Here is a 12,318-nt window from a genome sequence, read left to right on the forward strand (position 1 = left end):
TGGGGATAGATCTGAAAACGTCCATATCACTATGACCTTTATGCCCTTTATACCTACTCCAATGTGTGTGCGCCTCCATGTTTAAATGTGTGTGTGTGTGTGTGTAGTTTATGCTAGCGTACTGTGAGTGGCTCCTTCCAGGTGTGTGATAGATACCTCCCACACCTGACCTTGAGTGGAGCAGACACTGAGACAGATTTACGGTAGCAGGAGTGGATCAAGAGCACCACATTTAACTCCAGCGCACATTACATGGCAACGTTATATACAATACTTTTTAAAATAAAAAATATACAGTATATACAGTAGGATGACATAGTATGGGTGACGTAATACTATTTTGAAATGACACTTTGCTTCACGGTGTCATCTGGGCAAATCAGAATCAGTGCCAGAATCAGAAATCTGAATTCTCACATACAAGAATTCAATTTGGTGATTGGTGCTTGAACAGTTAAGATAGAAGAATTAATTAGACAAAAGTAGTTATATAAATGTAATAAAAAAATAAGCAGAATCTAAAATATACAAATTTGAAAAGTGGATGCATTTGAGTAGTATGTGCATGGGTTGTTTTGAAGTCCAAGCTGTCTTGGAATGTGCAAAAACAGGTCACAGGATGAAGATGAAGTCATGACATGAATGTGTGAGAAGAAGAGAATGGGTGAAAACAATAGCCAAGCTGTACAGTGTGTGCCAGAATGTGCAATAAAAATAAAAATACCCCAGTCCTGAATAATAAATGAATTAAGTATTGAAATGTTGGTAACCATAGGAACAGTGGCTTGGTCACCAGAAACCATTCATCCAATCCAATATTGATGAGTGTCAAAATAAATATAAGCCCTGATGCACTCTGGTGCATGGTTACTTATAATCTAAGGAAAGAAAATGATTGTTAAACGTGAGTGTGCTGTTTCTTACATGTATGACTGATATATTATACACAGGTTCACAGCTATGTCATGTTTAGCGGAAGCCGTTGAAACTAGCTACGCGCGCGCACTCGAATCCACGCTCCCGCCTGGACCCTCGTTCACGATTTTTGTTACGTAAACACAAGCCGGATTGTGATTGGTTGGTTTCAGGCCTCCCAGTTTGAAGGTGACTTATGAGAACGGTGTGTGGGTGTGGCCACGCAGTGTAAAGAATATATGGGGCGGATCCAAAGCTGTGTGCCGGGTAGGACTCTGTTCTTTCTGAAAAAATTAGCTGAAAGGAATACACCTCTGGCGGTCAGGTACCGGAAGGAAAGACACCAAATAAAGAAAATATAAAAACAAAAACAAATAAAACCACAAAAGGGAACTAAAAAGGAAAAGAAAATGCCCGCGAATACGGACGGTGATGGCGGATGGAAGACGTTTCTGTGGAATTCTGAAAAGAAGGAGTTTTTAGGACGGACCGGCGGCAGTTGGTGTAAGTGCTCGACATTTTGTCTTCTGAGTCTCTGTGGCGGCTCGCTAAGCTCAGCGCTTCTCTTCTCCCGGGCTGTAAAGTGTGTGTTTTAGGCTCAATGCTCAGTTTTCAGTTGAACTATAGACTAGGATGGGAAAAAAAATGAAGTAAAGGCTTACAGACAGACAACAGGTCAGAGCACCTGTTCGGTGTGACTGTCCTCAACACGCTGCGTCGTGACTTTCATTTTCAGTGGAAAACGCACACACACACACACACACACACACACACACACAGAATGACTGAGAGAATGAGAATGAACATACCGCCCTCATGCTTCCATGGCACAACACACACACGAGTCTAACGTACACTATACAGTGTTTTATTTATATTTTCATAATCATATACACATACACATAGTTTAAAAAATGACTGTTGAATAATTCAAAACAAACTTAGATCTATCAATTAAATATATTCATTACTGAATTATTAGAGAAACCCCCTAATAAACTAGCCATGTATGTAATTAGCTGTGTATGCTAGTAAATGAATAGCTAGCTAAAGGGCTAAAGCGTTGTTTTTCATATACCAAGTGTATTTGTTTATTTGATGTCTTTCTGAGTTTAAAAAGTAAAGGTCGATTGATTAATGAAGGACATTAATTAGCAGTATAATCAGGATAGATAGATAGATAGATAGATAGATAGATAGATAGATAGATAGATAGATAGATAGATAGAAGCCCTTCTCCTTTCCTCTCCCAGTCGTCTCTTTCCCGGTCCGGATGGCGTCCAGCTAAATAATTGAATAATCTCATATTTTAAGGACAGTAACAGGTTTTGTGTTTCCTGTCAGAGCTGTTTGTTTTTTGTGTCCCTCCTGTGTAATTACAGTGATGTTACGGTCATAGTGTTTAACCGGGAAGGCGTATAGACTTATAACCTTTCTGCACAGAGGTTCAATTCCCCCCAAGGTGAATCAAGGTGATTTTAGGCCTAGTGCTCCTGTCTGCTGTTCACCACTCATTCAGTCGACACAGGAAAAAATAAACTCATCATATCACCATAAACCTGGTTGTTTATTTTCCCTGTTTCAGTTAGCAGCCTGCATCCTTTATTCTTACTATCATTAGGGTCGGGTTTCAGGTTTATTTTGTGTGTGTGTGAGGGTTTATCACCCCTGAGCATTAATTTAATGAAATGTAATTTCATAAAGTGTGTGTAGTGGCGTGAAACAGTATGACACATGTCTCTCTCTATCTATCTCTTTATCTCTCCATTCAGGGCCTACAGTTCAGTTATAATTACAGATTAAATGGACAAGGAAACCAGTTGAATATCCATTACACGACTTCTTTACTGTTGTTTACCTTCAACAGGTGGTGTTTAGAAGAAACGTGACGTGCTGTTGTGCTGTGTTTATTTTAACACTGTGAACTCGGTGCTGTTAAAATGGTGGCGTGTGGTGTGTGACTCGTTACCGGGTGGCTTCTCACATCATGTAGGAGTCAAAGCGTGACACTAACTAGCAGTGTGGATTTCAACACCTCGCCTTAACGTCTCGTCTGGATATTTTTTGGAAGTGTATTGAAGAATTAAGATACTGAGATAAGCCCAGAGTAGTTTGTTATTGACATTACCCACTATCAGTTCTGTTAGGGAAAAGTCATATCGACTGATTTGCTGCTGTTGCTAATCTCTGAGCTAATGCTAACCGCCTTAACTGTACAGGGTTATAACTACAGTCTCTTCTGATCATAGTTTAAACCTCACTGACTTGTGATACGTGTTTTAAAGCTTACAAGATGTAATGAACCGACAGTCCAGATCTTCAACCTCCGGCTGCTCAGATGTGTGTATTATATAAAAGATAAAAAACGTCGGGAAAATGCGACACAAGTTTTCTCAACTTTGCTCGTTGCTGTGTTGTGAAACGGAGGAGGAAGTTGAGGAAGTGGGACAGATAGACACACAGACAACTAACTAACTAACTAACTAACTAACTAACATCTCTATCAGCTGGACAAACTGACTAAAACCTTTACATTTCTCATCCACACTTTGATTCCCTCATGGATAAGCTTATATATATATATCTTTGGCTTGTATGGTCCGATTTAGACAATTTCAAATCAACTTCATGTGATGAACAAGACACATCTCAGTTCCAGGATATCAGCCCATCCCTGAAGCCTTCTTATTTCTTAGACTTACTGGTATAAAGAGTCACATAGAGCCACTTATTGACATTTTATCGTATTGTCTTTGAAACAATGCATCTGTAAAGGTGTTTCCTGCAGATCTGTACACTGTTTATTACAACGGGTCAGAGAAGCAGAAAGGTCAACCATCATAAAGCCGGCGTTTGATGAGCAGCTGAACCCGTCTGCACTGTCGACAGGGGTGGGCTGCAAGCAGGGCCTTTTTAGATCCTGTAACTAGGACCCTCACTTTATGTAGTTCTTATCATAGGGAGGGAAATGTGACCGAGCTCTGGTGTGTGAGCACTGTTATTCTCCGTCACTGGCTTTCACAACAGATTGAGAGATTTCTGAACTGTTTAGACTAGTGTTGCAGGTTTTTTTTTTTTTTTTGCCAACTTTATACAGCCGTTGTGAGAAATAAACCTCCCCACTTGGAAAAACCAGGAAGTTCATTGTCATGAGAGTCACATGCCATAGCTGATTTTGCATTTTGTAGGAAATCCATTTTTGTTATGTAACTATTAAAATTCTACCACTGAACCACCAATGATAAATAAACATGTTTTAAATCTGCCGTGAAGCATGACATCAATAGAAAATTGACCTTACTCTAAAAGAGGGTTCTCTTTTGTATGGTTTCAGTGTTTGGTTTTAAAAAACTATTATACTAAATATTTTGTCTAGAAAGCGATTTACGTATTGAAATTATTATTTTTTTTACACAATTATTTCAATCAATCAGAACGTACCAGTTTTAGTTTAGCTCTGTCAATTCTAACTGAATTGTGTGGGGGAAGCTATCTAATCCACATCTAGACTTCATGGGATATGGAGATGCTAAATTAGCCATTCTTCTATAATTTTACTTCCTCTCACTCATCTGTCATGGTATTAAAGAGAAAAGCTACTAAGTTTTACAGTGTTCACTGTGAACGTCCCCCATCAACTAATTTGTTTTTTCTTTTTCTGCAGTTAAAATCTTCATCTTTTATGTAATCTTCTATGGCTGCTTGGCTGGAATTTTCATTGGCACCATCCAGGCGATGCTCTTGACCCTTAACAACTACAAGCCCACATACCAGGACAGAGTTGCACCCCCAGGTAATTAACCAGAACACAATTTGGCACTACCGTGAACAAATTGTAGTGTTTGTGCCACACAACAACATTAGTTTGTTATTTGAGGCCGAATGCAAAATATATAAACTGAATGTGCTGAATTTTGTAACAGTATTATAAGAATGTTAGCATTTTAATTAGCTTCTGTCAGCAATTACTAAATTTATCTTAGGACTAAATGTCAGAAGGTACTTTGGTGTCTTTTTAGTAGCCCTTTAGTTAATAAACTTAATTTGCAGATCAGTAAATCTCAACAGGTACCTGCTACAAGAACAAGGACACTGCTATGATGAAACTGAGTATGTTAAGTAGCGCTGATGATGCAGGTCAGAAGTAACAGTAGTCTTTAAACAGTAAGTTTTTATGCATTTTCAGACTTGCAGTGAAACCTTGTATTGTTTCTCCTCGCTGTAGCCTTCCTGTTCCGAAAGGAGAAAGGGAGCTTTTCAGCCATTTTGTCTTTTGTCCCACTCTCTAGTCAGTTTGACGGGGCTTTGCGTGTCAGCTACAAGAGTAATGCTACTGCTTTCTTTCACAGCTTGATGACTACCATCACATGTCAGAATTGCTCTTCTTATAGAGGGGCTGATGGTGGTTCAGCTTTAAACTGTTTTTGATAGGTGTATCCTAAAATATGTTAACCGGTTCAGGGTGCATCAAGTTTGAAGAGCCTACGTATCTAAGCAGAAGTTAAAATATGAAGGCAGAAACAGAAATTTGGTAGTAAAAGAAAATAACAGCATAGCTGTACAATATTCGAAGTTGTCCTGCTAATTTGGAGGACGTTCAGGCATTGCTAGAGTTCTTATTGTTTTATTGCCAGGCTTTTGCCCAGCCAGCCTCCACAGTTTTGGGCCAGTGAATGTTTGCACAGTATGTGCTGTCGCCTTGGCATATATTTAGCTGTATTCAGTGATAGACAGTGTGCTGGTGCCATTTCCCCCTGAAGAGCAGCAGTCTCTGTGCAGATAGGTTCAGTGAAAGAAGGAACATGAGTAGGTGCCGAGTGGAGCCCAGCAGAGCGCGCTACGATTGGAAGCCACGATAAGGGAAGGAGGTTGTAGACACGCTCACTGGTTTGAAGTCCCACCCTCCTCTCAGGGGCTAAAAGTTTCCATTGTGTGAACGAAACACGTGAGGTGAAGCGGGGGGGCTGGCTCAGCCACTGTGGGACTGAGTCTGTATAAATCCACATGGAGTAAAATAAATACATCCCTTGATTTTTTTTTTTTTCCTTTGAATTACTTTTGGCCTAAAAAGTACATCAGAATTGCACTATTGAAACAAGAAATGCACATATATGCAAAGACATTTAACAGGAGCCATGACCTTGCAAGCAATACAAGGGTTCCTCCCACTGATTCCCCCCTTGCAGACTGCTCATAACCACGCCCCAATTTGGCATTGCGCTCAAGCTGGGTGGAAAATTACTGCCAGGCTGAGAACAAGAGTTTCATCTGAATAGCTAACCATGACAATGAATGGATTTGGCTTTAACTGTGCAATAGAGCAGATGTGTCTACATGTGATTCAAAACACAGAAATGTTTTCTTTTGACTTTATAACACGGTCTTGTTTTATGAATGTAGGTGTGTTGGTTCAAAAAGTCCATTCTGTGTCCTCTTCTCTCCTCAGGCTTATCACACACCCCACGCTCTGAAAAGTCTGAGATCTCCTTTACTGTGGGCAGCGTCGAGACTTATATTAAATACACAACAGACATGAAAAAACTGCTGGAGCCATATGCAGAAATGCAACAGACGGATGAAAATAACTATGAAGACTGTGGTGGTATGCAGAGTTTTCACAGCTATTTGGGGCCAACATTGCAAAGAACACACTGTACATCCATGTAACAACTAACTTGTGTAAAGAAACACATTATTACATAGCAGAATACTATAACAGAGGTTGTACTAGGTCTGTGGAATTGTGTAGGTGTCGATGCTTTGCATAGTGCACAGTCAGAAAATCAATGGATTGGTAACTGAACTGGTAAAAGGTCTGATCTCTCTCGCAAAGGCAAGATGGAATTAACGGCAATATGCGGAATCATTGTGCGAAAAGTGTAGCACAATTTTTTTTTCACATTTGCATCAAATTTTGAGGAGTTAAATATTTTTGTGGGGTACACATATGAATGAAGAGGACACATGGAAACCTGTTATTATTATCCATACAGTGAACTATGAGCATGCTGATGCTTCCTACTCATTTAGGAAAATTTGATACTTTGGTATTCATGTCTTGTTTCGTTGCATGTTTAGATGTTCCTGCCGCATACAAGAACCGTGGGGACTTGGAGAGTGAGGAGAGCGTAAGAAAGGCCTGCCGCTTCAAGCTGGACTGGCTGGGAGATTGCTCAGGCCAGGCGGACAGTAGCTTTGGTTTTAAGGAGGGCAGGCCCTGCCTTCTTGTCAAACTCAACAGGATTGTCAATTTCAGACCCAGGGTGAGTTCTAATTCATGAAAATGAAGAATGGTTAGAAAAGTACAAGTCATTTTTACACGTTGGTTTAAATTCAGAAAAAAATATCTAATAATACCTGCATGTGTTAGGTGGAGTATTTGGCATTACTTGTAGCTTACAAATGACTTCTTTCATTCTTTAGGTTTGCAAAGACAATACATCGCTCCCTGCGGCTGCTGGTGGTGTGGTTCCAGTAAATTTTATTCCTATCTACTGCAGCACCAAGGTACAGCCATTTAGCATGCATTTTACTCTACAGAATTTGTAGAATACAACCCAATTATGTGTCTATTTATAATTTACCCAATTATAAATACACACACACGGGATGGAAACACCATTCCACCTGACCTACTCTGTTCTGCTATTTTAACTTATACATTTGTGTTTGGGGGTTGAACTTATTTTTCTCTCTGATATACAGAAACCAGAAGATGCTAACAAAATCGGAGAGATAAAGTACTTTGGCTTGGCCCAAGGATTCCCACTGCAGTACTATCCTTACTATGGCAAGCTGCTACACCCTAATTACCTCCAGCCTCTTGTGGGCATCCAGTTCACCAACGTTACCCGTGATGAGGAGCTGCGTGTTGAGTGCAAAGTATACGGAGCTAATATTGATTACAACGAAAAAGACCGTTATCAGGGACGTTTTGACCTCAAATTCATGATCAAATCATGACCACAGCTATGAAAATAGTGCTAATATACTCTGCCCATTTCAAAACATAATAATTTAGACAGATGAAGTAAGAGTTCAATTTAAAAAAAAACAAACAAAAAAACAAAAAAAAAACAAACCAACCAACCACGACTAGTCTTGAACAAACTTTCATAACATACGGGACCTACACTTAATCTGTATGCTTTACACTAGCTTTCTCTGCATATGTCTAGGGTTAGACTGTAAAAATTACAGGAAGAGTAGCAATAGCAAAATATTTATTCTACTGTAAATGAGAATATTCCTTGAGCCATGGGACATGTTCATTCATTACTGTAAATTATGATTCCACTACTGATGTAGCGAGCAGTGTTTCTGTCCCCGAGTATTTCTGCCTAGTGTGGTCTCGCTCTATATTTTTGGAGTGTGCAGTGCAGTAGTCGCATACAGTGGTCCTTTCCAAGCCATGTTTCTGTTGTCTTATGTGGGTCAGTTTAGTGGTCCAAGGTGTGTGTGTGTGCGTGCGTGTGTGCTTGTACATGGCTGCGTGTGTTTGTATTTGTACAATAAAAAAATGAAAATAGTGGCATGGTACGCGCTGATATCCCCAGGTCCGTATGTGAGTAAATGACTGCACTCCATGGAATCTTTCTTTCCTTCTCGTTTTGACTTATTTTGTTGATTGTGGGTAAAGTACTTTTACATCATTTCTCTTATTTGATCATCTTGCAGTGTGGGAGTTTGGGGTTAATGACATTTCTGTATAAGCCTTTTACTTTCTTTTTCTTTAAGTGTAGAACTGTATGTGTGTATCTAGTTTGGAGGATCAACTCCATTCTAGAATGGAGGACTCTTACTCCCTATGGTCACCGTGGCAACTCAGTGCTTTAATTTAAATTTTTTTTGTTTGTTTTTTTTTCCTTTTCTTTTTTTTTTTGCTGGAGACATCACAGTGTGGTGTAACTTTCTAATGAATGTTTTAGCCATTTACATGGTGGAAGAATTTTATATTTATGCAGTTGTACAATTTTTTTTTTTTCTGCAGGAAAAAGTGTATTGTATGAATCCAGATACCAAAGTCACTGGTCGGAGTTAGAAACTAATCAGATACAATGCAGTACCCCATGTAATATGATGTTTCGTCAAATGTTTAAAGTGCTTAAAAGTCAATGTTGAACATAAGAACATCTGTCAGGAGTTGCATCTGCTCTTGTCATTTTATTTAATACAGGTAAGGCCTAAACAAATAAATGTACAACCAACCAGACTGTTGTCTTTTTTTTTTTTTTATTAAAAAAAAAGGGAAACAGTACACAAATTATTTGTGTAATTTATCTACAGTCAGCCATCTAGGATCTTGAAAAAATATTGGACCTGCAGGAAGAGAGAAATATCACATAAGTATACACAACAAAAGAACATTTATGGAAATAAATGATGCAGTTTACTGTTTTGCACGATCAGCTTCGCCTGCAATTATTTCACAGCACTTTATCATCTCAGCACAGCAGACAAGCAGCTTGGTTTCTTTCACAACAACTGACTTTCCCAAAACATGCTTGTGAAGGCCCATAATATGTTAGCGTGTTTGTGTGTGCATGTCTGTCTACAAGACTGATTCACAGTGAGAGAATGTTCTTGCTATAGATGTGTGTGCGTGCATGTGTGGCTTCTCTAAGAATGTGGTGGCCGAGCTGCCCAGCAGGCAAATGATTAACAAGGAGCTGTTTGTTAAATCGGCTGCACAGATCTGGAGCTTGTGTGAAACAATGATGCTGAATGGGCCAAAGTTACTGCCTGAAAAGCACAAAGCCCTTCCTCTACTTAATCCTGCCCTATCCGGCTCCTCTTTCCCAGAGACATTATGCATGCTGTGGGTTTGATTCAGCCTACAGTGGACCATCATGAGACCTGTGCCTCTGTCTCACGTGATGTGAGATGTGGAATTATTTGTGAAGGCGAGTAAACGTTCGTCATCAGGTCCAGTTCACACTGCCCCAGTTCATGACAAACAAAAGTGAATGAGATCACAGATAACTTACTTCCAGTAACCCGTCCTCTGGAAGATCGGTACAGTGGACAGCGTTCTGCACTTTGTTCTTGCCGTAAAGAGCTCGTAAAGTCGTGGGCCGCAAATGACGAGCAATTTCCTGTAATGGAACACATAGGATGATGATATATGAAAGACATGGCAGCTTATTGATACCGTGCAGTTAAAACAATGGAATAAACCAACAGCGGGACTGTATCCATCAGTTTCCTTTAAACAACAATAAGCCTGAACAGCATTTCAGGCGAAGATGCATGCAAGCTGATTATTCCTACACTACAGTGCTGAGGAGTCAGATTACTTTCCTTTATGTCTAAAGCATCAGGTTGCTCACGTTTGTCTGTAAAACAACAGTAATAGTAACTTCCTCCATGTCTGCTCATACCTCTTTGCTCAATCACAATCACATGGAGATGACAAGAACAACACTATTCAGGTTTCCTAATAAGTTGCACAATATGTGTGACACAGTGGCGGCTGGTAGTCTTTCAAACAGGGGAGGCTGGTCGGTTACGATATTTCCAGATTTTAAAAGAAAAAAGAAAAAACACATCAATTTTGCCCATACTCTTGCCTCTGATCTGGCTGATTGTTGGCAGGGTCACAAACTGTGAAATAACAGGTTCTTTTGGCCCATTAGCCTACTGTCCAATATACATGATGGTGGTGTTGGGGGGGGGGGGGGGGTGGTGTATATTTTAACATTTTATATTTTAAAATTGTGGCATGTTGTTTAAAAATTGATCATTATTGAAAGCAGCTCTTTGTCAGGAACCTCAGCAGTAACAGCAGAGTGTTCTGGAATAGGCACAAGCACTGACCTTGGGGAGCCAAACATAGAGCTGGGTGCCACACATTTCATTCAATGACACTTTCCCTATATTTTACTTATTTTGACTGAGAAATGTTTTATTGACAATTTTGATAACCCTTCACTTTTAATCCAGGTCTGTAGTGTGAAATGTTCTCGGCTGTGTTTTTGTTTAAAAATGTTTTCCAAATTGTAGCTGTGTTTAATTCATATCCAGAAAAATATATATTCCAATATAATATACTCAGCATAAACATTTTAAATAGATTCTATATTTTTGGTCCATCCATGACATATTACTAAAGTAGCCTATTTACTGTTGTTGATGTGGGTCATTTGCTGTTAGCCAATTCACTTTCTCGTACCAGGAGAGCTGAAAGGAACGAGCAGGGTTTTTTTCTAGAAAAATTTAGTATGAGGGCGCTCACCATGGCGAGGGAGCGAAGCGGGGGGGGGAGATGGTGCCGGTTGTGTCCCCCCCCCGCCGTGCAAAGCCTTTGAAAAATGCTCCAATGGGACATTCTGAGGCTATCTGAGAGGGAAATTGTAACAAATTGTCTGTCAACATTGAAAAAGAAAGAAGTAATCTTCTTCTGCCCCGGACAGTCTTTGGCTTTCTTCCGCTTCGTGCCGCGGGATGACATCTTTAAATGCCCAAGTGTCAACAAAAACAACTCGCGAACTACTTCTGTCAAAAGCTCCCGCACCGGTGGGTGAAAGGTCATTCAGTCTCGAGAAATCTCGCTCTACAAGTCAGCCGACCTTGTATGTAACCCATGTCAAATCTCGCGAGAGCAGCCGCGACAAGTAAACAACTAAACAACATGGCGCCTCAGTCTGGAAAACGCCAATTCGGATTGTTTTTGCACCGTCTGGCGGTGTATCTACTATGATTGGAATATTTTTGGAGCAATTATAACGTATTTGATGATCAGACACATTGTCACGTAGTGTTGCTGGGATGTTTTCACGGAGTCGGTAAGGGGGCGCACGCCGAGAGTAAGAGGGCGCAGCGCCCCTGTTCCCCCGTTTAGACGAAAGCCTGACGAGTATTATTCCCTACCTTTTTCACCAAGTCAATTTGAGGCGTTGGTCTACCCTGCTTTTTAATTTTAATTTTTTCCTCGAAAGGAAGACTGGCAAATGGCTTCGCCAAAATTAAATCAGCAATGCTTGGCATCCGTACGTAGCTTTCTTGCTAGCTGACTAGAACCCCTCAAGTTCAAGTTCAGTCACTCAAATAAACGAAATTTCTGGAACTAAGATAGCAAACTTGACAACACTATATTTACACTTTATTTACAATGAAAATATATACAAACTAAAAAAGCTGGTAGAAACCGTATGTAATGAATGAAATCGAAATGTAAGCTGATCTCTTACAATACACCACAGCACTTGTGAATCCGCATGGGACTGAACTGAAATTCACCGCTGCCTGTCTATATTTGAAACGAGCTGTCAATCAAAGAAAATATCCGGCCGCTTTCACCAATCACCAGTCTCCTCGTGGAAACTGCCATGTCCCTCCCACTGTGAGGCTCGGAGTCCGCAAGTGGGCATTTTCGCAGTATTTGTCCAATAACCGTCTTGCATT

At 40.1% G+C, this 12,318-nt stretch overlaps 2 protein-coding genes across 3 annotated transcripts in view; one reads left to right on the forward strand and one right to left on the reverse strand.

Annotated features, from left to right (window-relative positions):
* Positions 1-1,163: 1,163 nt before the first annotated feature.
* On the forward strand, positions 1,164-9,127 carry atp1b1a (ATPase Na+/K+ transporting subunit beta 1a). Its single transcript, XM_060919840.1, has 6 exons — positions 1,164-1,419; positions 4,580-4,708; positions 6,362-6,517; positions 6,994-7,178; positions 7,339-7,422; positions 7,621-9,127. Exons 1-6 carry the CDS (start codon positions 1,326-1,328, stop codon positions 7,876-7,878), a joined length of 906 nt encoding a protein of 301 aa, XP_060775823.1. The 5' UTR covers positions 1,164-1,325; the 3' UTR covers positions 7,879-9,127.
* Positions 9,128-9,130: 3 nt separating this feature from the next.
* Positions 9,131-12,318, reverse strand: part of nme7 (NME/NM23 family member 7) — a 74,053-nt gene continuing 70,865 nt past the window's right edge. For both annotated transcript variants that reach the window (XM_060919839.1, XM_060919838.1), the window contains 2 exons: positions 9,903-10,010; positions 9,131-9,234 (listed from right to left, as the gene is read on the reverse strand). In XM_060919839.1, coding sequence (XP_060775822.1) covers positions 9,202-9,234; positions 9,903-10,010 — 141 coding nt within the window. In that variant the 3' untranslated portion in view covers positions 9,131-9,201. The remainder of the gene's footprint in view (positions 9,235-9,902; positions 10,011-12,318) is intronic.

Source organism: Neoarius graeffei, chromosome 4, assembly GCF_027579695.1.
Source record: "Neoarius graeffei isolate fNeoGra1 chromosome 4, fNeoGra1.pri, whole genome shotgun sequence".
NCBI lineage: Eukaryota > Metazoa > Chordata > Actinopteri > Siluriformes > Ariidae > Neoarius > Neoarius graeffei.

What these genes read in the sequence shown, in the direction of transcription:
- atp1b1a (XM_060919840.1), top strand. Translation starts at nt 1,326, where the DNA reads ATGCCCGCGAATACGGACGGTGATGGCGGATGGAAGACGTTTCTGTGG. An exon ending in ACGGACCGGCGGCAGTTGGT is followed by an intron (nt 1,420 to 4,579) that starts GTAAGTGCTCGA and finishes CTTTTTCTGCAG; the next exon opens with TTAAAATCTTCATCTTTTAT. An exon ending in TTGTCAATTTCAGACCCAGG is followed by an intron (nt 7,179 to 7,338) that starts GTGAGTTCTAAT and finishes TTCATTCTTTAG; the next exon opens with GTTTGCAAAGACAATACATC.